Here is a 27,010-nt window from a genome sequence, read left to right as displayed (position 1 = left end):
CGCTCAGCAAACACGCAATTAACGTGAGATAGCGCGGTCTGATGCTAATCACTGCGCTGCCCAATTGCCTTGAAGGATGTTCATGTGAAGTGTTCGGCTCTTCTTCAAGTTGACTTCAAATTCAAATACACAAGTGCACTCAACGCATTGTTAGGCACAAAGAAAGGTAAGTCCATAGTTTAGTAATATTTTCCGGGCTCTGATTGCCTGATCAAGAATAGAAATTTTGTTTTCTCTTTATTTCTTCTAAATTTTGAAATGCATCTTTTTGCTTAAGTTGTGATGTGTAAAATGAACGTTACAGTCGATGTCTGTCAAGGTTGAAATAGAACGTCTGAGTCGGCCAAGTGCTCTTTTATGGTTTCGAAATTGCGACCCGCTATGACTAGAACTTAGAAATGCATTTCAGATTCAAGCACAGAACATTATTCACATTTCATGAACTTTGGCCTGGCGGGTTTTATTTTGTAACATGCACTCCTGTTCACCCGGTGCGCGCGAAGTGCAAACATGAATGGAACGCGGCGACGGAAAGGTCGCCATCCACCGATTCCATTTTTCATGTGAAAGTAACCACCGAAGACATGGAGTCAGATGAAGTCCATTAAGTGCGAACAACCCTGATTTGTTATCCCAACATCTTCTCGATTTTTAAAATGCTGTTATAAATTGTTGCCTTTTGTAGGCCCCCGACAAAGTCCCCGAGGGCATACAGAATTAGAGTTTTTGTAAACACTTGCGCGCGCCACTTCTTGTTGATGTCACAGACATGCGTTTATATATCTGTGGGTGATGTCGCCCGTCATCAGTTGGTTTGTTGCCCTGAAAGGCACATGCAAATCTGCGCAGAAACGATCATAATGACTGAGTGCACATTGCGTGACAGTAATTTCATTCAGAAAATACGGAGTGTACTGATACGTGTATATGTATATGTACGTACCTGTACATGTACACGTAGGTAGTTAGAAATAGTTCTGATATGATCTCTCTCGCTGGAGCCGATCGAGGTACAAAATCGTCCTAAAACCAGTGTCCTCGAAAAAAAAATATTTCTTTTCACCCTAAAAGAGTCGGGGTTTTTTGGCCTTCTCCCGGGGGGGGTCTGTCCCCCCTCAAAACTCGGCCATACGATGATGTGTTTCAATGAAATTTGGAAGTGTCATACAGACATACATACTAATCGTCTGTGCGAAATTATATGTAAATTAATTAAGTTTGTGCATAATTATGACTCATTAATTATTCACTCTGCCCTTTGTACGATGTGTGTACAAAGTCAATGGTCCCGTACTTCACCCTGCCTCCTAAAATTCTTCACTGAGAGAGAACACCGCATACAATTTCGATATATTTGGAGTCAAAATGAACCTAATGCATTGGAAAAAATTGTCCAAACGTTTTAGCAAGCAGAAAGTAATCACAGAGATGCTATCAGCAAAAAAATCAACCGGGGCGGAGACGGGTTCTAACCCCCCCCCACGGCTCTTTGATGGTTAAGCCAAGTTACAATTGTGTCTCAGTCGAGGGGAAGTTTGAAAACCTAAGGTTCTGTCTCAGGCTAAATCATGGGTAATTCTTAACTTAGGCCTACTTTCAGTATTTCTGGGTATAATATTTAATAAATCAACCGTAAGTCGTATTCTTACACGTGATTGGTCTGTCTTGCGCAGGAACAGCAAACAGCATAGGTTATGATTCAGCGATTTCCTGCTGTTTGATTGCGTCATCATATTCATTGTTACATTGGCACAACTCCAGGTCAGTGATGTACAATTCAACATGACAAAATTGATACCCGTGCAAAGGTGTGATCATTTTCTGCAATGCAACATAATCTAGCTTAGTTACAAACTGTAAACAGTACTCCATGCCAACAACATAACAACATTACAAGGCTAACGTCCATGCATAGTTTGCATTTGGGAAAATCTCGAATACGTATACACATCATGTTATCGCGAATCCATATTTAAATACCAGTCAGACTGGGTTTGAGCGGTAAAACACCCCCTGAAACTCCTGCCCTGAAATAGCGGGCTGTCGTGGAAAGTATACACAGATTAATATGTTTTGCGTAACAGCGCAGTCTGGATTATTGTATGATTTGGGCAACTTGCCAGGCAAATGCGCAAAAATCTTTGTCGGAAGAGAAAAAGAGGAAATGCTTTGCATTTTAAAGTACGCAATGTAATGTACATGTATGATGCTGTGTGGCGTATGACCTTGTGAGCTCTTGAACTCTTCCCTTGAATAAGAATGGAATATCCCAATGTGTCTGATTGGTGCATGCCTGCGAGGTTATTAATCCATTGCGCAGCGATTTCATTCACAAAACACCTTCGCAGCATGCAGATAAGACGGTTTTACGCGCATTACGCAGTATACATGCAGTGACAACAAAACTGGAAGCTTTGAGGAATTCAAAAACGGAAAACTGATTCCGTTCGTCAAGAAAATCGTTTAATCTACTTCAAAGTGTCCTAAATCAGGATCACTTGTTCTCCGACAAATACATGTAGGCTAGCTGTGATTTACAGTCGATACGTCGGTACCGTCCACAGTGTGCGAACTCACGTCACCAGAATTTGAAAGCCCGGCGACCGGCCACGTGGACCTAGGATCGACCTTCAACTTGAAGTTGGTAAGTCCAGTGCATTTAGTTGATATGTAATAATTATTAATAGTGCACAAAATTTGTTTACATTTTTCATGATTTAAGTGTAACGTGTAATGCTGGCGCGCAATTATGCATGTACACCGAGCGGAGACGGCGTGTAGCTCAAACATAGACAGGTGTTTACAACAATAAGCCTGCAGTTCGTAATGCGGGTGCTTTTAGTTTTCAAGGTCAGGTAGTGGGGGAAAAAGTGGAGTAAAACCAATTCAACTCATTTCTCTGAATGTCCTTTCCTGACCTGGATATTTTGATTTACGGGAACAAAGCCAATATTTTCAGCGGCTTGTCCTCCCTTGTGGACAGTTTCCGAGAGTGGTGCAAAAGAACGGTTCTTAAGAAAGCAAAATATTTAAAAAAAATTGAGTGAAAAGTGGAGATGTGGAAGTATTTCCAGTACAGAAAAAATAAGTATGTCTCTATTTTCTGGGGTGCTTGGGAAAATAAAAAATTACGTGATAGCTTCATTGTTATCTAAGATACAATATTTTATAAAATTGTTAGAGTGTTATGGCATTTCAACCATGTTATTTCATCTTAAACCCCAATCTAGCCAAATCTAACAAAATTCGACGTGACGTCACAAACTACCAGCTCTCTCAGTGACTCGTAGTGGAAATGCTTGTATGAGTTAAAAGTTCAATAATATTGTGGGCTTTTAACACAACCTGTGCAGCTCAGTATTCTGAAATAGCTTGGCTGTGAGTATTATTCTTCCTTGCAACCAAATGGACCCTGAATTTTTAACCTGAACATTTCAGCAGCATTGGAGCTGTCAGCAGTAAATTTCCACTGAGACTTGACTCGGTCACGAGTGTGCAACCCGGACATGTTTACTTACGTACACACCTCTGACCATTGAATTCAGCACGTAAGCTCTCCCACGGGTTATTCCATTTTTCTCCCAGGGGCAACTAACCGTGTAATCATTTTCGTCAAACATAAAATTTCTTATCCCGAAATAAACTGCCAACCTGAGCGAAAATGCTATGGAAATTGTCGGGTTTTTCGGAAACACGGCACACAGTTTCGGAAGAAAAATAGACTGCGCCAGTTTTAAAACATTTTATAATACACCGCAGAAGATCGGTTTCCTTTTGGGGTTGGGATTGTAACCTTCTACCATAATACGTGAGCCCAAATTTATGGGGGGGGGGGGTCAGTCGATGATTTCTGACTGAAGTGATTTTTTTTGTTTTAAGTTATGGTGGCTCCTTCCAGTGATGTTTGTTTGCCAGTATTTATGATTATGGACGGCTCAGTGTAAAACAATTGCACGTATTTTCTTTCGATACATAAAATCGATTTTACCACGCCTTAAAGAGGATATGCAACAAATAATACGACAACATAAACAGAGAAGAGTCAGAACGATTCGCCATGGCTCCATACAATTACAGATTACATGATGGTAACGATACATTCAGAGTGATATTAAATATACCCAGCAAGAAATGAGACCGAGGGGTACCCCCCCCCAACATGTCCAATCCCTATACACATTCCAGACTATTGTTACTAAACACATCCCCCCAAGATGTCTGAAAGGAATTCCCCAGATTCCTGCGAGACAATGACCAACACAAAGCTGGGGGGGTCTCTCCTCTCATACCTTGCTGCATATGATATTAAATGGTCGGAACAGGACCCTGCACGCGCGTAACACGAGTTTGACAGGAGTGCGACATAGGCTGCCAGACATACACTCCCATTTTCCATTCATCACTGGGTTCAGTGTCGGGGCGATTGTGCAATTAACTGTGTGATGCAGATGCGCACTGCAGGTAGATGTGCAGTAGGTAGCGGGTCCATGGCTCTTGTACGTAATTGTTATTCACTGTGCCTCGAGGCGAAAAACTGGGCAAAACTGGTTGGAACTAGGTCCCATCTGTGGTATGTTGGAATGCCAGTCATGCTTTATCGTTCAGTTGACTATTACATCATGGAGTGATTGTCTGTGGTGTCACATAAGCGCTTCTTGTCAATTGTTTAAATCAGTTCAACGAATGGCTCAAGTTGGGTGATTACAAAGTTCAGCTAAGGATCGAATACTGTATTCCTATCCTTGACATGTTTTGTTGCCTTTTGGTGCCTCGAAACCAAGACAAATTACAATAACCAAGTGGAATTTTCGAGCCAATCAAAACCAGTAAACTCCTTTTTTAGTTGCCAAGGTGACGAAATGGTGCTTGAATATGAGAAAAAATATTGTAGGATTAGTTTGGCTAGTAAAGTCTATCCCTTCGTGATGCAAAGCTTCAAGTCTTATCTGGGATTCAACTGATTGGTAATAATGCACTTCGAACGTTATTGTGTCATATTTACCAGAAACATCCGTCCCGAAGTTTCTGCACATCAACGCATGATAGTCTTTCTGTTGTGTTTTGAAAATGCGTTTTGCGTCTGTAGCTAGGTTGAGGTTATGTTGTCCCCATTTTGTTTAGAGGTTCACCTGGCTGCTCAGTTGGGCTTCGTTTAGAGAATTATGCTGAACTTAGTCTGAACGTTTTGTGAGTCAAATCCTCGTGACTCTTATGAGGCTTAAGTTCCCAGGGTTCGCCGAATTTCGGAAGGCTCATCAAAGGCGACCACCGCTAGCAGAGGTACGCAGCCGCTACGCAAGTTTCTATAAATAAATCTCGAACTGCGAGTCGACGGAATGGAATGATTCCTGTCACTAAATCGCAGTGACTGTCTTATTAGGTGCATGGACCGACCTACTTAACCCCAGTCACAGTCACGATGGCAACGACAAAAAGGAAGAAAAATATACTCCAGAAGTTTCGATAGAGAGTATTTCCTTGTATTTTACTAATTAAGTCTTACATGTTTAATAAGAACCTGGTTTACATGTGAAAATATTAATGGGAATTATACATGTCATGGATGTTTACAGTTGTGTATATTTTTCACCCTGCAGAAACAAAGTATCATGTATTACAATTAGGCCTTTTTGAAAGCCTACACAGTGTATTCGGTTTGTTTTATGTCAGTTTGTGAAATTCGTTTTGTTACCTTATATGCAAGACAAGGCCACTTAGTTCTATTTCATGCAGTACGTGGGCCAAATATGTATCATCACATTGTTGTGTCGAGCCACTTTTGTGTGTGTGTGTGTTTGTTTTTGGTTTTTTTGTTTTAGTTTTTTTCCATTTCACGAGCGTCGATCGTGCCTTCGCGTCCTGCAGCAAACAGTGCCCCGGGCTTCTTTTCAAGGTTCATTTTGCACGAGTTGGCACAGCGCCATGAGTACAAAAAATTCCCCTTTAACATGTAGATTGCAACACCCTGAACAACTCCCACGCACAAGCGTACACTCGTCATTACGCCGCAATTACGTGCAAGAGGGGGATTCCCCGTTCCCAGGAAGCGACCTTGTATTGTCTGAATGCTGTGGGAAGTGGGAACATGCAACCGCGTACTGTCACGGTGCACCAAATGCCCGTACGAACTAATTTTGACCTTTTTGGGCGCCGGGGTGTTTTTTCCATAGACAAACTCAACGCAAATCAATGGACAAATTCTCAAACAAACTGACTTGGTTCCATCGTTGGGGGCGTCCTATACCATTAATTTAAGCCTATACAAACTACATGTGCATAGCATTTGGTTTTGGTTACCTTGCTCAAAAATAATTAGCATTGATCATGCTTGTTCTGATAAACTGAAGGCGCTGTTGCTGCGATGTTATACCCGGAAAACAGGGTTCATTGAGAACTCTTCTGCCCAAATTTATCAACCCACCTTTCGCGTTTGGAAAGGGTCGAAGATTTCGTGCATTGTGATTGGCCAACGCGTGGCACACTACTGAGAAACGCCCGTATCGTCCATATTATGAGCTGAGTAAAATCTTTGAAAGCCTTCAATGGAATCAATTTCACATACAAAATCACTTTTGTTCATCCACTGACTTTTTTAATTTGACTTCCATTTAAAGGTGTCACTTTTAATTGTTTTTTATGTTCACCCCAGGAATAAAAGGGACCACGAGAACAATGTGGATAGTTCTTCAGTGCGCTACCCTGGCCTTCCTTGTCGGCTCAGTCCTATGCGTTCATCCGGCTGTGTACACGGCATGGCCTGCCTGTAAGAAAAGGACCGAGTACGTCGTGGTGGTGAAAAACGCAGACAGAGTACCGGGTGAGACCTACCATGAACGCATCAGAAAGAACGGCCGAATTAAGTAAGTCAATCATTAAAGACTACTCACTCCGGATGGTCACGCCCATGAACGAGACTGGTGATAAGTTCACGTGACGTGATGCATTGCTCAGTGGGATGACTTGATGCATGCGAGCGTTAGGTACCATCATCCATGACGACACTTCAGAACTTTAAAAAAAGCAAGGTCCTTCGACCTGGGAGCAAAGCGGGCTTGCTTGTCCAAGGTCATTCGGCCATTTTTGTCCTGATACCTATGTTTTGGCCGCGTTGCGGATTGGGAAACACCTCGCACGTTCCCTCCGAACGGCCTCGAAAGCGCTTCATTTTGGGCATGGCATGCGCTGTTGAAATAACGAACTGGCTCATTCACTGCACCCTATATAGAGGATTTTCAGGCACGTGATATTAGACGGTCGGTATGCAATTCATGTTCGCGGAAATGCATGCGTCTTCAAAGTCTCTCAACATTTCGGCGTACATGAAGTTACCGATAGAAATAAACATTCGAAAATGTACGCGCTTCCACGGACACAGTATGCTTCCTGAAATGCCCTTACCTGTCATTATTTTATGTCACATGAAAAACCTCTGTTGATCGGAGCAGGGTGTAACATTGTGATGCTCGTGCACATGTCCATAAGCCAAGAGTTGCGCCATGGCCATCACTGTATAGACAAATCAATGGAACATATTTAGTAGCCATTAACGCAGGGCTGTACGCCCCGTGCCCGTGCGTTAAATTTCCCTCCAACCAATAGAATGTCTTGATTTGCCAAAGTGCGCGCGCGCTTGAAGACATGCGCCTTGGGTGTGATGGCCGTCTCCACTTTCGGGATACGTATGCGGCTCATACTGTGCTCGTGTAGACATGTAGATGTACATTGTCCGTAGGTTTTTGAAATACATAAACCAGCGGTATGACCACCAATTTTCCGGAGACGCAGATGAATTTGACATCTGCACCATCATTTCTAATTGTCCTTTATAGCATTATGTGCATGCTTTGGCACTGAACAGTGACATGTTGAAGAATGATTTGACTTGTTGAGATATACTCATGAGAATAACGAGTGACGTGATAGGGTTATTCTTTTGTACGATGACGGTACCGCGAGGCTCCGACCTGGAGAACTTGGCCGATTACTGACTGAAAGGAGATGGGCCGTGCCGAAAGTTCGTGGCTGCAGCTTGAAATAACTCGAGTGTATATATCGCAGAGGCTGTAGCCACATCGTTTAAACATGACTTATCTTTCCTTTGAGGATGAGAAGGCATCAACAGTGCTTGCCACTGAATTTTCATAGAAAGTATTAAAACCATGTAATTTTAACGTTTTTGCGTATATAGTCCCACGGTATATGCCCTGTGAATCTCTCAGGAAAGTAGATTATCTTATCCCTTAATTCGTTAATTTGGCCCCAGTTCCTATGTGTTAAAAGTATGGACGGCATCCTTATAACAAATTCCTTTGTTTGCCTATACCTCTGCCGACAGATATTACTTCTGCATGCCCTGCATTCGGTGTAACTTCGGGGTTCAGGAGATAAACCCATGCTCTGTCTTCGCTGATACCTCCTGCTCGACAACAGAGTGCGCAGTGGCAGACTGTGTCCTGGACGAAACCATTCACGCCTGTAGGCTGCCCGGGGATCCCAATAACTTCACAAATCTATCAGCGATGATGGACCCCTGTGACCCCAGCAAAGTCGTGTCTAAATCGACAGGTCAGACATGCAGATCCATCAGTGAATTAACTTTCTTCATTAAGTACATTGTCAAGAAGAATAGTCCTGCCATTTTTGTTTATTTCTGCTGATTTAAACAGAGATGAATTATTAACAAAGAACAGTGACAATGAAGGACTGATGGTACTGAGAACTGTCGTGTATCATTTTTTCTCCTGTTTTCTTTTTTTACTCAAGCCCCCCCCCCCGTGTAGTCGACGACACTTGACAATAATTACCACACAATAACTCGCAAGCCGGTGCGCGACTCTGTTTTACCGATCGCCTCTTAACTTCATGAAACTTTCAACTGCTTTCTTGCATTCCACAGAGGGCTCCCTGAACGGATTGGCCGAAGTCGAACAGATTACCACCTCGTCGTGGTCCAGAGAAGGTACAGTGAAGACAACAGGCATCCCCCCAAACAACCTTGAATCTGAGCCCAACATTAACCCTGTAAAACCGGCGGCAGACAAGCCCAAGAGTGGATGGAAAACACGAGATACCATTCTGGCCATTGTTGTGACCGTCATAGTGGTCAGTTTTGCCATTTTGCTCGGCGTCTACTACTGTGGACCCAGAAAGATCCGTCAGAGTTGGTCGAAGGTTGATCACAGCTCGAATGAGGGACGTCCACGCGCATTGGAGACTTCAGTATAGACTAATCCTATAAGACGCCATAACTGCGGTGGCACCGCACTCAGGCGCACATTCTTTTACTTGACGTGCGCGTGCTTTTGGAAAATCGCGACACCCTATTGATCGAAGAGGCATGTAAGGCGCGCGTACCACCTGTCCATGAGCGTTGTGCCACCGCAGCAATGGCCAAAGGTCGTATAGCGGCGTAAGATGGAGAACTTCACCGTCAATACACGTAAATTATTGTAATCGCACAGGCGCCGTTTGAGCAAGCGATACGCCTGCGCAATTCACATTACTGCATATATAGGCGCAGGCGCCGCGGCAGGCACGTGCACCTGGTGAGCCTGCGCCGAAGCATTACCGTAAAACGCGCAGGCGTATCGCTTGCTGGAATGGCGCCCATGGTAATTACACCTTATGGGCAGAGTTGTCCATCTTGCGCCTCCGGCGCCATACGATCGATGGTAATGGCTTCTAATTGTGGTTGTCGAATGGACTGATCCATTACGCCCCGCCCAGTTGTGTTCTGACCAATCACAGCAGTGCTTTGTGTCAGACATGCGTGCACAAAATCCAACATGCCTGCACGCGTGTATATGATGCGCGCGACTGGAGGATGCAGCGTGGAATTGGAGAAGAGGACGTACTAAGTGCCAACGTGCGCAGGGGGTGGGGCTTAATTGATCAGTCTATTATACTGATAGTTCTCTGAAGATTTATCACTTTGGTACTCTATAGTGTAATCATAGATATCAGAGGAAAAAGTATTCATCTGATATCCCATGGGTACCTTATCTGCCCAGAGTTGAAGTGCACCCTCACCGGCGAAAAAAAGACAGATGATACTAAGTTTTCCCACCGGGTTCTTGCACGCGTTCGGCGTGCGCGTGAAGCCTACAGAGTACCGAAGTGATTTTAATGTACGCACAGTTATGTGTAGGTTAGTTATGTGTTGGATATTCTATCCGGTTCGTAAGTGACGATTTGCAGGCTCCCATTGGACGATCGCTGAACTTGCGCGTTAACCTCCGGTTCCATGGTTCCATGTAAACGGGGATGAATGCATGTAACTCTATGTGCAGTGCATGTGCAGTGGGCGTGGTTTGATCTTCAGTGACGTCACACTTGTGAACCGGATACATTCCAGACTAGCTTCCTTGCGAGTCCTCGACGTGCTCCGCGTCAAACGCGCACAAACTTGCGCGTCTATGCGGTGAATGTGTAATACTTAGAAAACTGGGATGAATTCTTTTCTATTTAAACAGGAACAGGAACATTCTGTGGTATGGAAAAGAATTGATGCTAATTTTACAAAAATGCCCATTGTCTCTGGCTGTATGACCCATCTCTCTACTTTTTGCAGATGTTCAAAAATCAAAATCTCAAGAATTTTTCCTTGTGCTCGTGCAAAACTTCAACGAGGAGGTGGTGTGTGATCCAGTTCCGAGAACAGTGTTCTTGAGTAAAGTTCCCGCCGTTCGAACTTTCCAGAACAAGAAACCCTAGTCAAGAACAAGCGCCCGAAATTGACCATTGTAAAGAACAAAATCAAACCCGTACGAGGGACTCACAGTAGCGCGCCACCAAGAGTTTGCAACTCGTTGACAATTACAACTCGCGAATACGGGCGATTCACAATAGTGGGCCACCAAGAGTTTGCAACGCGTTGGCCAATCATAAAGCGCGAAATTTGTCGACCCTTTCCAAACGTGCATTGGGTCGACAAATTTCGCGCATTGTGATTGGCAACGCGTTGCAAACTCTTGGTGGTGCACTATTGTGAAACGGCTGTATTCAATGCGCTTTTAGAAAGGCATAGTGATTGGTGGCCAGCTATTGTGAAACGCCTGTATAATCTTTTTGGCGTTAAGCTTGATGTTTGAAGAATCTCGTGATGTGGGAAATGCATCCGCGAGAATGATTCGGGTCCCACTGTGCTTTTGTTTCTTATGTGTTTTGTATGTTCGTTTGCACGGTAACGTTGCTTTTGTACATAGGTGGTTTAAATTGATGTCGGTTTTGTATATCTTCCATCCAATGCTCATGCAATGCAATGCAGTTTGTACATAATGACTATTTTTCTTCAAAAACCTCTTTTTTAAAATTAATCTATTCTTGTTACTAATTCAAATAATTTATTAAGTTATGATTCAAGCAATGTTTCCATGTTCAAATAATTGAATTTCTGCGTTATTTTGTATCGTTAAACAATAATACGATCTGCTGCCCCCTGTTTCCAAGTCACAGAAACTCACGAATGGTACAGCACCAAGACAGTAAATGCGTTTTCAACACGACATTGGAAGATGGACTTTATAACTGGATAGATTAGGACGTACGTGTACGGTTGCCGCGGACCAAACGCATGGGTGTTTTATAAAGTGACGCGCCTTCCCACCTGACCAAAGACACTGGTATGTGTGTGAATACGAGGTTGAACTATTCGGGATGCAATATTAAACATTGGATGAAACTGGCCCTGTACGGGGTCAATTAGGTAAGGGCTTAGGTCACGGTGGTTTGTATGACTTTCAAGCTTGAAAGTCCAACAAGGAGACATTAATTTTTCCAGTACATGTATTTCCAAGAGAGTCAAAACAAAACGAAAAAAGTCATACCGGGGACCCGATTTCGAAAAGTGTGAAAATGATTACTTGCTCTCATTTCTTTTCATGCGAGGGCATTGAGAGACGAATCTAAGAAGAAGAGCGGTGTTCTCTTCTCAAAGGATCGGAAGGAAACTGCATCTTCTTCTGGATGAAGACCTTCACAAATTCGGGCGATTCACAATAGTGCGCCTCCAAGAGTTTGCAACGCGTTGGCCAATCACGACGCACGAAATTTGTTGACCCTTTCCAAACGCGTACTTGGTCGACAGATTCGCGCTCGGTGATTGGTCAATATTATGAAACGTCCGTATTATCATTAATTTAAAAAGATGACATCATCTAATCCAATGGGTTATCAATTGTACTTGATAACAAAGCAATGCATTTTTACATGCCTCGGCCTGCTTGCAACAATCTCAGGGGCCTGACCCCCCCCCCACCGGAAAATTTCTAGATCCGCCTCTGGTCAGCCAAAGAGCATATACCGCCGGATTGGGCGTTTTGCGGGTATAATGTACATGTATATGTATGTATATATATACTGCGAGAAAATATATTACGGCGTTGTATATTTAACGAACAGTAAACAGATTTTCAGCGATCTGAACTCCAAAGGAGTAAAACAAAAAAAACCACTCTAAAATAGTGAATCATCACTTTGATATGCATCCCTCCTTAGTAAACTTCACCCTTTTAGAGTGGTTTTCACTCCATGGTGTTGTTGATGACTCGCTGTATTGCCTTGAAAAGAGTAACCCTTTTGGATCAGGGCTTATTTATTATACAATAATAATATATTTCGCTGGTGTATTTATGCAAAAGGATGAGGAGAATGTTAGCCAATGTGAGCCTGACAAGATTGGATTTGAAGGTTTGCCTACCGACAGTAGCAGTCGTAGGCCTACTGAATGGATGGTGGAAAGGGGAAGTTTGTGGTGGAACCGTGGACATAAGAGGTTCTGAAAAAAACGCGGACTTCAGTACACTGTGCGAAACATCGATCGTGCCAAACTTTTTCAATCCTGAAACCCATCGACTCACGAAAGAACGCTTGTTCTCACACGGCGAAGCCACCAACTTCCTGTTTGAGTAACTTATATGAGGTTATATAGTGCAGCAACCTGGACGGAAGAGGCTAAAAAAATGTGCTCTCCTGTTTAATATTATTTTTACAAACGCATTTTGCCCACGAGCTTGCTTTGTATTCCTTGCTATGTTAAAAGTGCTGCTTAAAATTCAATAAAATTGGAATTGGTGCCTGTTAAAACCAACGAATTCCAATTTAATGTGATAATTAAATGCTTAACTTAATTTCAAAAGTACACTAAAATCCCAGTTTCCTTTTTTGGGAGGAGGGGTAATCGTGGCACGGATGAAGGAGGCGGTGTAATTATCTTATTTCACATTGAAACTGATCAGTGTGAAAATTTCTAGGTGTTCACAGAGGACGGGAAACTCATGTTTAGTCGATAGCTTTTCCAAACTTGGAACTAAGAAATGAGTTGGCATCGTCCAATGTAAACACTGGGTCTCACGGAATAGTCAAGGGGGATATAAGGGCCGTTTTGCAATACTCAACTTCGTCTCCGTCTCAGGCTTCGTTCCCGAAACCAATCCCCGATTGTAGGACCTGACGCGTTTAAGTTAAATTGGATTACTGTAATTTCTGGCTCTCTTGCATCTTATTTGATGTTTTGTGGCACTATTAGACTAATTACTGCGCTTACAGCTTCAACGTCAGCTAGTTAAAAACAGTTGAAGCCTGAGACGGAGCCGAAGTTGAGTATTGGAAAACGGCCAAGGAGAGTGTGGAAATGAACACTGCCACCATGCGAAACAGGAAAGAAAAGTTCACTCCATGAATACGACAGTTATTAGTTTAACCTTTAGACTTTTCAGCTGGATTGCATGCCGTCATAAAGGTTGCAAGCTGGTGAATAGGTCCAAAATTGCCTGCGCGGACCAAATCACGATTTGTAGGCCGTCAAAAAAAATCACGAACCACAGCAAGCCCCTCGTAACTCAGGGGAGTATATCTGTGTTGGAAATATGGGAGGGGGTGACTTGCCCGGCCATGGAAATATGAAAAGCGGGGCGGGGGGGGGCACCATGTACATTATAGAGGGGCAATTTTTATGATAAAGATGCATATCGGTAATACGTGTTCATGCACAATCTTACATCACAATGGCATATTAATGGCCTTTTAAAATTGCTTTCCCTTATTAGTGGTATTGTAAACATTTTAGTCTTTAGGAAATCCTCTAGATTAGTCCAAATCCTCTGAAAGTTTTGGGTTACCCTTTTATTTTTTGGGGGGGTGGGGGGGAGGTGATTCAATAGCCCATCCACCATCTCCCAAACTTGAACTGTGTAGTGTCACATTGAGCAAAAGTTCATTCCTAAGCCAGTCTGGGGGCGCTGAGTTATGAGATCATCCTGTTGAGTATTGATGCCTGTACCTATATGTTCCGAGTTTCGTCAATCTGAGTTGTCATGTGGTTACAACATCTGTCACAGTGACCAAGATTTCGTTGTTGTCACAGTCTGCTCTCACTTGGAACCAGCAGCTGCAATGAAAAGACGACATATCCGAATGGTGCACTAACAGTTCGGAATGAGTCGGACATTTCCGGGAGGCGAATCCGTGGCAATTGTATCACAGTTGCTATGGCTACCGTTCAGAATCGTGTCGTCGTGGTGGGCGGAGCCAGCAATGCACCGATACCATAAATTCGTGGAAGCGCGTACTTAAACCAGACATCATGAGGTTTTACCCTCCGAAAAGTGATGAATGCACGGAGCTCAGTAAACAAAATTTGCATGCGCATGCGCCGCGCCGATCAATGCTCTGTTATAAGCAAAGTCTGCCGTTTTCCACGAAGCAGTACAACATTTGACGCTCAGCAAACACGCAATAACTGTAAGATAACATGAGAAAAGTCTCACGCTAATCGACGTGGCACCAATTGGCCCGGGCCTTGAAGAATTTAAAGTGTTCTGCTCTTTTTCAAGTCGAATTTAAGTTCGATTAAGTGCGATCAACGCATTATCAGACACAAAGAAAGGTAAGCCCACGCGTTTCTGGGTTCTGTTTGCCTGATCAAAAGTAGACACATTTTGTTTTCTTTTTTATTTCTCCAAAATTTTTAAATGCATCTTTTCGCTTGTGCTGTGGACTTACTTGAAGGTTACAGTCGAAATATGTTTAATAAGCTTGATATATAGCACGATTGTGAAATCTTTCAACAAGTTTGGCCAGTTGTTTTCTTATGGTTTCGAAATCGCAACCTCAGATGGGTTAAACGACAGTTTAAATTCTTATAGAATTGTGTTCCTTCCACGGACCAGCCGCCGTGGGGTTTAATTTGGCACCGTGTTTGCAGTGTATTTTTCCATCATAATTGTTCCTTGAACCCTTTGGCGCGAAGTGCAAACATGAATGGAAGGTGAAAGGTCATCATCGGCCGATTCCATTTTTCCGTGAAGGTGGCGTCTAAGGTACCGAATCAGATAAGAATCCAATAACTGCCAGCATTTCTGTTTATTGTCTCAACATTCTCTCCGCCTTGGAAAAGCTGTACAAATTGTCATCTTTTGTAGGCTACTGAAGAAGGTTCAGAAGTAAAACAGAATTTGCAAGTTAAAATATTACTTGCGCGCTCCACTGCTTGTGACGGATGCATGTATGCGCATGACGGTATTATTCTGACTGAAGTGCGCATGGCGCAGCAGTTATTTCATTCACAAATACGCCGGGCGATATTGGACCCATTACACTCTCTGCACATGTACACGCATGTGGTTAGAAAATGTTCAGATCTCTCCGTAGCCGATAGAGGTACAAAAACTGTAAAGCTGGTGTCCTCGAAAAGTGGAAAGTTGGCTCTATATGCGTAGTGTACTGTCTCAGTCGAAGGGAACAATTTGAAAAGGACATTATCCAAATCGTGAAACTATTCAGGCAGGGGTAAAAGATCGTGATTTAAAAAAGTCAGCCCACATGTTCGAAAACGGTTATCACAACGTGGTGCTTTGAGGCCAAATTAAAATGCCATATATGGAGAAGATCTTCAGTGTTTCTTGTTGAATATTTCAGTGAATTAACCTTCGACTGTGTCCATTATTTACGTGCATGGGGCATATATATAGAGAGAGAGACCACCATAACACTGCGATTTGCAGTGTTTGATTGCGTCATATCATGACACTTGGCACAATTCCATGTCGAAAACTGCGGCGACTGCGCATGACAAACTCCCAGCAACATAACTAGTGTTTCATGCTCCATTCATTTTTGCAACTAACTACCCGGCAATTTTACTACGACAGTATACTGCGCCACATCACACCGGACCGTTGATGCAGTTGTAAATCCCTCCGAGTCCGACTGGAAGCCTTGGGAAGATGCCTTGTGAGACGAGACTGCTTTAAACAGTAAAGAAACACTTGCCTCCTCAACAACGCATAGCCGTGATCTCCGACTGTAAAAATTTGTACTAGGTTGACACCTGTGCACTGCATTCCCACAGACAGTTGGAACACGTGGATTAGTAAGGTCGCCGCCTGCTTGAATTTTGGTAAGTTTTGCATTCAGTTCCCCTCGATTATGATAGCCTAGGATCAATGTTTGTGTTTTTCGTCTTCATTGATCGCAGTTGTTTTGCTGATTCTGTTTTCAGCGAATTGCCTTTTTGTATGCCTCTAAACAGAACCTATGGGGGTGTAATTTTGTTAAATGACTTTCGAGGCTCTTTCGATCGGCACTGATTATCGAGTTGGAGACTTGTATTTGAGACTGCTTGCGGCTCGATAATCACATTCTTCGGAATACCCTAAGTCGAAATGATAATAGTTTCATGCTGTTGGTTTATCTAATTGAATGACAAATTTGATACCCATGCGAAGGTGTGATCATTTTCTCCATTGCAACATAATCTCAGTTACAATCAGCAGTTTCTACAGAGTGACCGAGAGTATACATTTGACGGAGAGTGTAAACAGTATTGCATGTCAATATAATACAGCAAAGGTTCCATGCATATTTTGCATTGAGGAAAATCTTCAATACGTGTACATTATGCTATTGGGAATCTATTTTTCCATATGTAAATACCAGTTAGACTGGGCAATGTGGCTAGACACCGCGACGGTAGGCACGTGCTTCTGTTATTGTTTACATTGCCAGTTGACTGCGCTGGCGCTATGAGCATAGTGAACGGCGGGCTATTCTGGAAAGTTCTCACAGGTGGGTTCACTGCGCGTGGGCGGGTTCCTGCTGTCACGTCGCAGGGATAGTATTTTAGGAACTTGAAAAATGGAGGAAATTTGAATTCCGTTTGTCAATTCTCTCATGCCGGCGATTAATATTTTTTTATTAGTGCTTGGTTTAGGCAATTTTCCAGGCAAATGCGCGGAAATCTAAGGAGGAAGAACAGGAAGAAATGCTTTGTGTTTATAGACTTTTTTTCTTTATTAACTGGAAGAGTTGGAGGAGATTGAATGTAGTAAATAACATGCAAAACTGAAAAGTTGATCATGGTGGGACAATGTTGGTTTTACTTGATTTTCCACACAATTTAAACTCGAAGTTGGCCTTTTGATGGACAGGGATCGAACCAATATTTTTGGCAATAAAACTATAACATGTTGTCTTCATAGCTTAAAGTTTTCCAACCTTGTTTCTTAGCTATCTCACCTCCCTTGGAACTTGTAATTTTCTGTCGAACATCCAATTAATAATATGGCACCGCCTTTCCAAACGCTTAATTCAAATTTGTGTAAAAAGTCAAATCTCAGATCTTACCCATATCCGTCTCTCTTTGTAATGGAAAATTTTAGTGGACTTTAAGTCCACCCAAAGTTTCAAGTGCCGTCATTTTGTATAGGTTTGCTGACACTGTGATTTGATTAGGGTATGCGCCTGTTGTCATGGCACTGTAGTGTTTGCACTCAGTACTAGTGTTTACATTTCGCGGGTCTTTTTTTCGGATTTCTGTCTGGTAAAACACAGATATCCGTCCAATTTGCAAGAGGTGTCGGACCGATCATAGAGACATTTCTATATAACTCGTAAATTTTGGACTGGCGGGTTCCAATTGGGATGTATTTTGTTCACAAAACCCTCCAATTGCTCAAGGCCTGTTTCAAGATGATGACGGATCTGTCAAATAAAAGTAAATTTCCTTTGTTTGAAAACTAACTCATCGTTACCTCCTCGTTAGATGAAAAGTTAGCAATATTTCAACATGCATTATTTTATTCTATATGAAAGTAAATTTCCTAAAATAATATTGCCGAATTAGTAGCCCCGTCAATGAGGGCATAGGTTACCGGACGTGTCCATGACTTAGATCGTCGATAATAGCATAAGAACGCTGGAAAGATCTGAAGAAAAATGCATCTTTCGAATATTTTTGCCGCTCAGCCTTCGTTCCTGCACGTAGGTCAGATCATCACCAACAATGGCCGAGGCAAGGCGCGCCTGGCGCGGCGAAGCATGATGAAAGGAAATTTTAGAACACGCGCCCTACTTCTGCACTGTAGCGGTACGCGATAGCGCTGGGTGGCAGCGGGGAATCCCCTACTGCAGAGTTCGCTATTGCGCAATAAGTGTCCATATCTACAGTGTACATACACGAACAGTACATGTACAAATACTGTACTAGTCTTGGTTTCAAGACGTTAGTGCTTCATAGCGGACACCCTGCGTAGTGCGCCCCCAACGACTCATAATTAGACAGTGCGCCAGCTCGCACTTGTGCGAGGGCGCTCTTCAACGGAAATAAAACAACTATCGATCACTAACGTCTTAGGCCAAGTCTACTACTGTACATGTACTTGCCCCAGTATTACTCCACACAAGGCCAAGGCAGAGCTTCAGGGTGCACTGAACTAATTCAAGCTCCATTGAAAATAGTGTAAAATCAACCAAGTTTGGAGCCCCATGGCAGGCAACTGAAGTCCCTGAGGCCTCTCAAACAAAAATCAATGTGTTGTTTGGTCCTTCAGATTTCATTTGATTTTCAATTTTTAGTAGGTTAACCAATGAATTTTTTAATTATCCGCCCAAAACAAACTCACCCCCCAAAAAGTGAATGTTGCCAAGCCCTCCCAGCGGCCATTTTTCAAATGACATCCCTCACCTTCCTGGGGCTCTTCTGACTAATTTTCAATCCCATTTTTGTCTGCTTTGCCCCCAGATGGGTGCCCCTGAATCTACAGAGATGATTCTGGGCCATACTGACACAATTCCACCATTTCCTGGCCCAAACAGACCCCTCTTTTCGAAACAATCTCTGGGGGTACTTTTTCTGCGCCTCGGCCTGGCGGAGAATTTTCCTTGAATTGGGACACTGCACCCTTTATATACACCCCTTTTTCACAGTCTGACACAGAAACAATGCTGAATGATTGAGAATGTTCCAGAAAACTCAATTTTTGAAAATAAATTGGAAAAAAAAGTCCACTGGCTGTGCTATGGGGAGTAAATCATCAAGGTCAGCCAATAGCAAATGTGCACAAACTGCCTATACATACACTGTACATGTACACTTCTACTATAGTGCAAACAGAAGAATGTGCAATCAGCATTTGAAAATTGCACCTTTCCCCATGAATAGCTTCAACTAGCATGTCCTACTGACAAGGAAGGGTTACCGCTTTGGCCATACACTAGCAACAGCAGAGATCAAATACAAGAAAATTATGAAACTTCAGCCATGCTTTGACATGAAAGCTCTACGTAGAATTTATTCCCGTTGACACGCTCCAGCCCAAGAGTTGAAAACCTGAGCCCAAAATAGGGCACTTCCAACACAAGAGTGGAACAAACCACCAAGGAGAGTGTTTCGAGAACTTTCAGTCACCTGTGCATATATCCACAGCTTGGTCAGTTGGTGCGCGGGCTGTACTTGACCATCGAGGAAGTACCCCCACCCTTGGTTAGGGCCCTGTTAGGGTTACCCTTCATAATTAGGGTTGGCCTCCGTTAGGGTTAGCCGTCATTAGGGTTGGCCTCCGTTAGGGTTAAGCTCGGTTAGGGTTGGCCCACGGAAACCATCAAGTCCTTCGGTCACTGCTGATTTCTTGAAAATTACACGCAAAACAGCATGAACAGTGACAGAGTTAATTGTTTTTCAGAATTTCCACATGATTGCATGGGTATTTACCAGTGGAGTGTTGCTGCCAACAATCAAATGTTTCTCATGTCTCACAATTCATAAAACTCCTATCCCTGGCTTGTTCCGGTCTTTTCACCACTGGTGTAACTATCGCAAACGTGAGAAATGATTTTTCAATCCAACCGTCATGACATCCAGGACGCCGCCATCTTGGCAATATAGGGTGCACTGAACTAATTCAAGCTCCATTGAAAATAGTGTAAAATCAACCAAGTTTGGAGCCCCATGGCAGGCAACTGAAGTCCCTGAGGCCTCTCAAACAAAAATCAATGTGTTGTTTGGTCCTTCAGATTTCATTTGATTTTCAATTTTTAGTAGGTTAACCAATGAATTTTTTAATTATCCGCCCAAAACAAACTCACCCCCCAAAAAGTGAATGTTGCCAAGCCCTCCCAGCGGCCATTTTTCAAATGACATCCCTCACCTTCCTGGGGCTCTTCTGACTAATTTTCAATCCCATTTTTGTCTGCTTTGCCCCCAGATGGGTGCCCCTGAATCTACAGAGATGATTCTGGGCCATACTGACACAATTCCACCATTTCCTGGCCCAAACAGACCCCTCTTTTCGAAACAATCTCTGGGGGGTACTTTTTCTGCGCCTCGGCCTGGCGGAGAATTTTCCTTGAATTGGGACACTGCACCCTTTAAAGGCCGCTTGATACGGAAGTTAATGTGTGCCGGCACAAAAATGTCAAAAGAAACACACGGGGCATAATCTGTGACGAAACTAGACCCCCTTTCGTCAGTCTTCTTTTGTGTTGTGTTTAGGAATCTTTGGAATTCCGTTCAGCGTGGATCGCGGTTTTAGGCTCCCGTATGCTTTAGCCGGCAGCTGGATGCAGATGGTTCACTAGGTTAGAGGCCCATAGTTTAAACATCACGTGGGCTCTCTTTGCCACATATGCTAGGTAATAAAGGGTTTGACCTAAACAGCTCGAGTTTTAGCCAAACCGTGAAAGGTCAAATAGTTATGCTTCTGTTTTATTGACTTTTTTCATTAAAAACCTGAATTCCACGATGCACCTGGTGTCTCAGTTTGCCTCTTAAGTTTTGTTTCAGTGTTTCTAGTGGTACTTTGTTGCCTTTTTGGTTTTTCATGTTCATAGTATTTCCATATACATGTGCAACCCCATGGTGTTATCTCGGCAGAAAACCCCTCACCATGATGCATGCATGTTCATTATGTGCTCAAAAAACTCACATGTTATTTTCAGATTTTGAATGACTACAATTTTTCTTTTCTTAATTTTCACTGTTGAGTAAATTTATAGTCAGGCATCAAATGTGAAATGATTTCAGTTAGTGAAGTTCGCAATTTTGAACGATAAACCTGAACCATGTCTCCTGGCCCCTGGACGACATCACTGCAATAGCGCCCTCGGTCATCCTGGAAAGCTCGGATAATTTTGCAATGCTCTAATTCAAAAGTACACCTTTAAATGCAGCAACGCATCTTTGTCAAATAGTTTTGCACAACAGATTATGAGTACCTGTATGATTTTACTCTTCGTTGTTTAGTGCATGGATTAAATGAATGTTGTTGCAGCGATTTCTGTTCGCCCAGCGGCCATTAAACATCAAGATTACATCTTTTCAAACCTTACGTCAGCTTACAATGCGCCTTTCATGACATAGCTTGGTTACTCATTCCAGGAAAAAAGAGGCAAACAACCATGCGGCCCTATCTACCGCTGATTGCCATTGCGATCTGCATATTGGGCATGGTCTTGAGCGTTCAGGCGGGAAGTGGCAGCAGGCCGGCCGTTTACAAAAACTGGCCCGAGTGCAAGAGGGATACTGAGTTCGTGTTGGTCGTGAAGAAGTCGGAACGCGAGGCTGGAGTGAGGTACCACGAGCGCCATGTGACCAGAAAGAAAGGCCGAACCGTAAAGTGAGTAGACAAGATTTTTTTATACGCACGAGCAACCCTCCAAGAACGGTGTGTGTGTGGGGGGGGTCAACTTACTCATTATTATTCATAGCAGACATGCGTGAGCGCGTTACGCGCCTGAGATGAAAGCAGCCCTGGAGAATGTGACCAGTCAGTGTAGATTATAATGTGACGTCACTTCCGTTTGAACCCACGCACACAGCACGCAGAGCTGCCGTGTTTTAATGCTCAGCTTCATGGTTCGTTTTCAGTTCAATTTAAAATCTTTGGCTTGGACCAAATAAATTCCTAATCGACATGTCATGAACAGGGATAAACATGAATCAGTCATGTAGACAGCGATCAACTGAAAATATGATGTGTCTTAATTAAATTTGGTAAATCACAATTTCGCAGAGAGTTGTCTGTGTAATCATGGAGGTAGGCGTGTCAGGCTCAGAGCATAAGAAACTGCTGCGCAGTCGCAACCAGTCGCATACATTTGAATCATTTTCAATTGGCTGTCTGTTCTTTCTAGGTACTACGAGTGCATGCCCTGCACGAGGTGCGCTCCAGGTGTTCACGAGGAGAAGCCCTGCTCGGTGCACGCTGATACGGCCTGCTCGGCCACAGAGTGCACCGTGTCTGGCTGCATCTTGGACGCAAACCTCCACGCCTGCCGGCTGCCCGGAGACCCCAATGACTTCTCTGATATGTCGGCCATGATGGATCCTTGCGACCCGACTAAGATCAAGTCCACAACGACAGGTCAGACATATAGAACTCGTGGTTTCGAAACTTTTGTTGAAACAGGATAGTTTTGAAACTTGAATGATAAATTATCTTTCAGATATCTTTGTTTCTTATTATTTTGTCATTCATTCATTCCTACATACTTCCTACCTTGTGCTCCGTGCGGATTCGAAAGTTTCATTTGCGGTAAAAAATTTTTTAAAAGCAGACAGGACAGTTGAGTTTTGTCCATTTCAGACAGAACTTGAATTTAACTGCAGCAGAAGCGGGAATCCATTCCCGAAGATTTCAAATTGAGCAAATGTTTCCTGTTTTCCTGTTATGCAGTGGAACCCGGCAGCAGATCACCTCGGCCTGGTGTGAAACAGCTGGTGAAGAAAGACTCCAATACCTCCCTGTCCAAAGGAGACCAACGAGACGCTCCCCCGGATGAGCGCGCCGAGTCACCCGCACCCTTATCGGACGGACCAACGGTAGGGAAAATCGAGACAATCGTGGCCGTTGCTGTCATATGTATCGTTCTCGTAACAACGGTAGCAGCGGTTGCTGTCGTGCGCATATCTAAGCGCAGTAATCAGAGTAGTTGTAATAGCTCGAGAGGGCGATCAGAAACTCCCGTTTAGGAATAAGTTTGAGTTCAATAAGACCCAAGTAGTACACCATCTTTGTGACAGTGGTTTCATGGTTAGGGCATCTTTCAATGGGGAAATTTTTGAGACGCTTGATGGAGTCGTTTTGAACATGCTCACACTGGCTCCATCGGACCACTCATGTGCGCGGGACCGGTTTGCTAGCATCAAGCGTCTCCCAAGTCTCCCAATGGTTTCCTGATTATGCCGCACTGATTTCCGCATTCCCTAACAAAATTCGAAAATAAAATAAACAAATAATGGGGGAGGGGCCAGACAGGGGTGCAGAATGGACAGGGTGTAGTTACTTTTCACAATTATTTCATTTCATTGATCTACTTTGGGGAGAGTATCGTGATTAATTGAGTTGTGCTTTTTTGCTTTGAGATAATTGGCTCTTTTGGGGGCCAAAATTTCATGATCTAGAAAATAACCCTTTCGCTCTGCATTTTGATAAAGGACGGGATTTAGCTGTCATCTTTGTCGCAGATGTCCACACGAGACGACCGATTTGCCTGTAAATTGAGCGATGTTTAAATACTTTGAAAAAGAAATTGTAAATATTGTCCACTTTGTATTATGCAGATCGGCCTCTATACTTATTGCATAAAGTTCATTTGTTCTACTGCTATTTTGTATGAATGCATTATACATACGGTATATAAAGCCAGCATTTTGTTTGTATTGGGTAAAGAACAGAGCATGAAATTTACCAGGGTTGGAGCACAGGAAAAATTGGGAAAAAGTGTTCCTTTTTCATACAACTAGGCCTAGCTGGTGCTGGATAAAGGACAAAAAGATATGACAAAAAACCTATTCGTGCATTTCACATTTTCTGCTCTGTGGAGCCGGAGAAAGTAGTGCATAGGGCATTAATACGGCCGTTTCACAGAAGCGCGCCTCCAAGAGTTTGCAACGCGTTGGCCAATCACAGTGCGCGAAATCTGCCGACCCAATGCGCGTTTGGAAATGGTTGACAAATTTCGCGCATTCTGGTTAGCCAACGCGTTGCAAACTCTTGGAGGCGCGCTATTGTGAATCGTCCTTACTATACATGCGTGTACAAGCACTCGAAAACACGGTGTCCAAACTTAGGCCAGATTTTGTTTCCAATTTACAAAGCCTGCTGGCTTTTATAACACAAGTTTGGAAAATGTGAAAGAAAGGAAAAATCTGGATTTTGCCGACACAGGTTGTGAAGATTCGTTTGTATTATAGCTAGAGGAAAGCGCTTATTATATTTATATTTGCATGTATATATTTGCCTTTCAATGCAATGTTTATAAATTATTGCACGATCTGTGTGTGAAACATCTTATTATAATGCCAATGCTGAGAAGCTAGTATTTATATCAAGGATCAAACAATGTATATCGTTGATTCTAAATTTGATATTTGATCAAGCTATATGAAGATAAACCTATGTAGCAGAATCCGAAACAGGACAAATATGGACGGCTGAAGTAGAGGCTAGATTTGAAATGTAGGCTTCAATGTAGACTAGACTGGACGTGATAGCCTTTTTACGTGGATAATTGTTCTGTACAATCAAGTTGAAGGTGTCATCCATTGTTTTAATCAGCAGTTTCAATTGTGTGTTCAAAACACATGGTCATGGTTGGTAGCGGTGGTAGCAAGTGATCAATTTTTGCCAAGTCCAGAGTCAACTCATAACTCACGAATCACAAAACTCCGACTCGAGTTCGATTCGAGTCCGAGTCAAGTGAGTAGAGTCTGATGGTCGGGGTTCTCGATGCACTTTTCAGGAAATTTGAAAGGGGTATATAGTGTAATTCGACAACCAGGATTAGAAGCCATTACTGCGGTGGCACAACGCTCGTGGACAGGTGGTACGCGCGCGTTGCATTCCTCCTCAACCAATAGGGTGTCGCGATTTGCCAAATGCACGCGCGCGTCAAGCTGAGGAATGTGCGTGTGAGTGCGGTGCCACCGCAGTTATGGCGTCTAATAGGATTAGTCTATACCCTTGCGTCCGCGTTGGGGGAGGGGGCGGGCTGCAGAAAACGAGTATTGTGCACACTCGTGAACATTTTGACAGTGCAGACACCCCGGTGATGTACAGGACCTCACATCTAGTGGGTCGTTTTTGGGTGATTGTCTTGAACTGCGCATCAACCAAAGAGAATCAATTCTGTGTTGGGATCCACATACATGTTTCATCTTTAATACAAGAATGTGATAATTTTTTTATTGAACAGTAAAAAGGGTTTTCTGTGACATATGGGTATTACGTAATATTGGGTATCAGGGATTATTTATTTAACGGTTCGCTGTATTCTTACAAATAGGTCACTTGGGAGACATTTTGTGGTAAATTTTTCAACCGAAGGGAGACATTTGCATGCTCCAGCTACCAGAAGAAGACCGAATTTTACCGTCCAGATTTTGAGAGATGATAGATTGGGGTCAAATTGAAAACATACAAAGTTTGGTTCAGATCAGATCAGGGAATATTGATTTATGGGACGGTAAATTTTGTGCACGTTCCAATGAGAATGTCTCCCAAGTGACCCATTTTCGGTAAACAGTGTAACTTTCCAAAATGAGTTAGAAGAAAAGTTAAGGCGCCTGATTGAAGGTTTGGCCTGTGGATTCAGGCCAGAGTTTGTGGTTGCACCATGGGCAAAATTTGAGGTTCTGAGAAGAAAACGGGCAAACGTGTCACACTGCGGCCCGAATCCTTGACGGCGCCGATACTCTTTACTTCAGAATATTTTCAACTTACAGAGGAATTTGTGTCACATGGCCCAACTGCAAACTTATTCCTATCAGGCTTATTGCAAACGGGAAGGAAGAGGCTACCGAGAAAAACGTTTTATATTGCTATTTGTATATTTGCAATACTTTTGCTCACGCGTTTTGTATTTATTGCCAGTGTAACAAAATTGCACATAAAATGTACATGGTGCTTATATACTACGTTGACACAAAAAAATGATTAATTAAAAAATGATTCGCTGGATTTCGCTCCAGGCACGGAAGTAACATGCGATGTAGTTATTTCATACCAGTGTCCATGCATGTCCACACTGAAGTAACGCATGTCAATGCACAACAGACAATGTAGCGACAGCTCCCCCAAAACACCCAGAAAGGGAAAGAGTTCCGACATGAAGGAGAGTGTTCCCTTTTTAACCAGGGGCATATAGTGACGGGGGGTGCGGCACCCCCTCCCATCATTAATTCCAGAAGGCAAATATTCAGCAAAGGAAACATAAACATGATAAACGATAAACGCTGGCCGTCAACATTTCCCCTGAAGCATGACATGTGGCATACCACATGAAATTTCCACTTTACACGACACGAGGTTGACAGTTACAAGTCGGCAATTCGACTCAAGCACAAAGAAAGAATCGCCCCATTGGTCTCATTCTACAATCTGGACATGAAGACATAAAGAAATGGACCACATCATTCGGTGGCGTAGCCGGGGGGGCATGGGGCACGCCCCCACAAATTTCCAGTGCCGCTCCCCCAAGTATGAATGGATATTGAACAAGGCTAATAGAAGGCTGCATGCAAATCTGTTGTCTAGAGCTAGGTCTAGGTCTTCGCTCCATTGGAAATGCATGGAGACGTATAGACAATAGACCTAGCCGTAGCTCTGGAAGCCCGTTTCGGGCATGGCCAAAGCTTTCCCCCCAAAGTACCACACCACTGAAAGCTGGTGCCCCCAAGATGCTGGTGCTCCTTGGGACCCCCCCCCCGTAAAATCCTCGCTTCGCCACTGCTCTT

At 43.3% G+C, this 27,010-nt stretch overlaps 2 protein-coding genes across 6 annotated transcripts; both read left to right on the top strand.

Annotated features, from left to right (window-relative positions):
* Window positions 1–2,327: 2,327 nt before the first annotated feature.
* Window positions 2,328–13,372, top strand: LOC147795809 (uncharacterized). Of its 2 annotated transcripts, none has more exons than XM_087130794.1 (4): window positions 2,328–2,640; window positions 6,650–6,860; window positions 8,336–8,565; window positions 8,897–13,372. In XM_087130794.1, the coding sequence occupies exons 2-4, from the start codon at window positions 6,673–6,675 to the stop codon at window positions 9,223–9,225; spliced, it is 747 nt and encodes a 248-aa protein (XP_086986920.1). In that variant the 5' UTR covers window positions 2,328–2,640; window positions 6,650–6,672; the 3' UTR covers window positions 9,226–13,372. The 2 variants fall into 2 exon arrangements, with proteins under 2 accessions (XP_086986920.1, XP_086986919.1); XM_087130793.1 differs by having other exon boundaries at window positions 2,328–2,644.
* Window positions 13,373–14,709: 1,337 nt separating this feature from the next.
* Window positions 14,710–26,253, top strand: LOC110975567 (uncharacterized). 4 transcript variants are annotated; one of them, XM_022228151.2, is made up of 5 exons: window positions 14,710–14,884; window positions 16,320–16,396; window positions 21,653–21,890; window positions 22,408–22,637; window positions 22,950–26,253. In XM_022228151.2, exons 3-5 carry the CDS (start codon window positions 21,673–21,675, stop codon window positions 23,243–23,245), a joined length of 744 nt encoding a protein of 247 aa, XP_022083843.2. In that variant the 5' UTR covers window positions 14,710–14,884; window positions 16,320–16,396; window positions 21,653–21,672; the 3' UTR covers window positions 23,246–26,253. The 4 variants fall into 4 exon arrangements, with proteins under 4 accessions (XP_022083843.2, XP_022083840.2, XP_086986495.1 ...); XM_022228148.2 differs by having other exon boundaries at window positions 16,149–16,396; XM_087130369.1 differs by lacking the exon at window positions 14,710–14,884 and having other exon boundaries at window positions 15,576–16,396.
* The last annotated feature ends 757 nt before the right edge of the window (window positions 26,254–27,010 follow it).

This window comes from Acanthaster planci, linkage group LG20, assembly GCF_054643075.1.
Source record: "Acanthaster planci isolate LZ-2023a linkage group LG20, COTS_SCS, whole genome shotgun sequence".
Lineage (NCBI taxonomy): Eukaryota > Metazoa > Echinodermata > Asteroidea > Valvatida > Acanthasteridae > Acanthaster > Acanthaster planci.
This window is presented reverse-complemented; position numbering and strand designations above follow the sequence as displayed.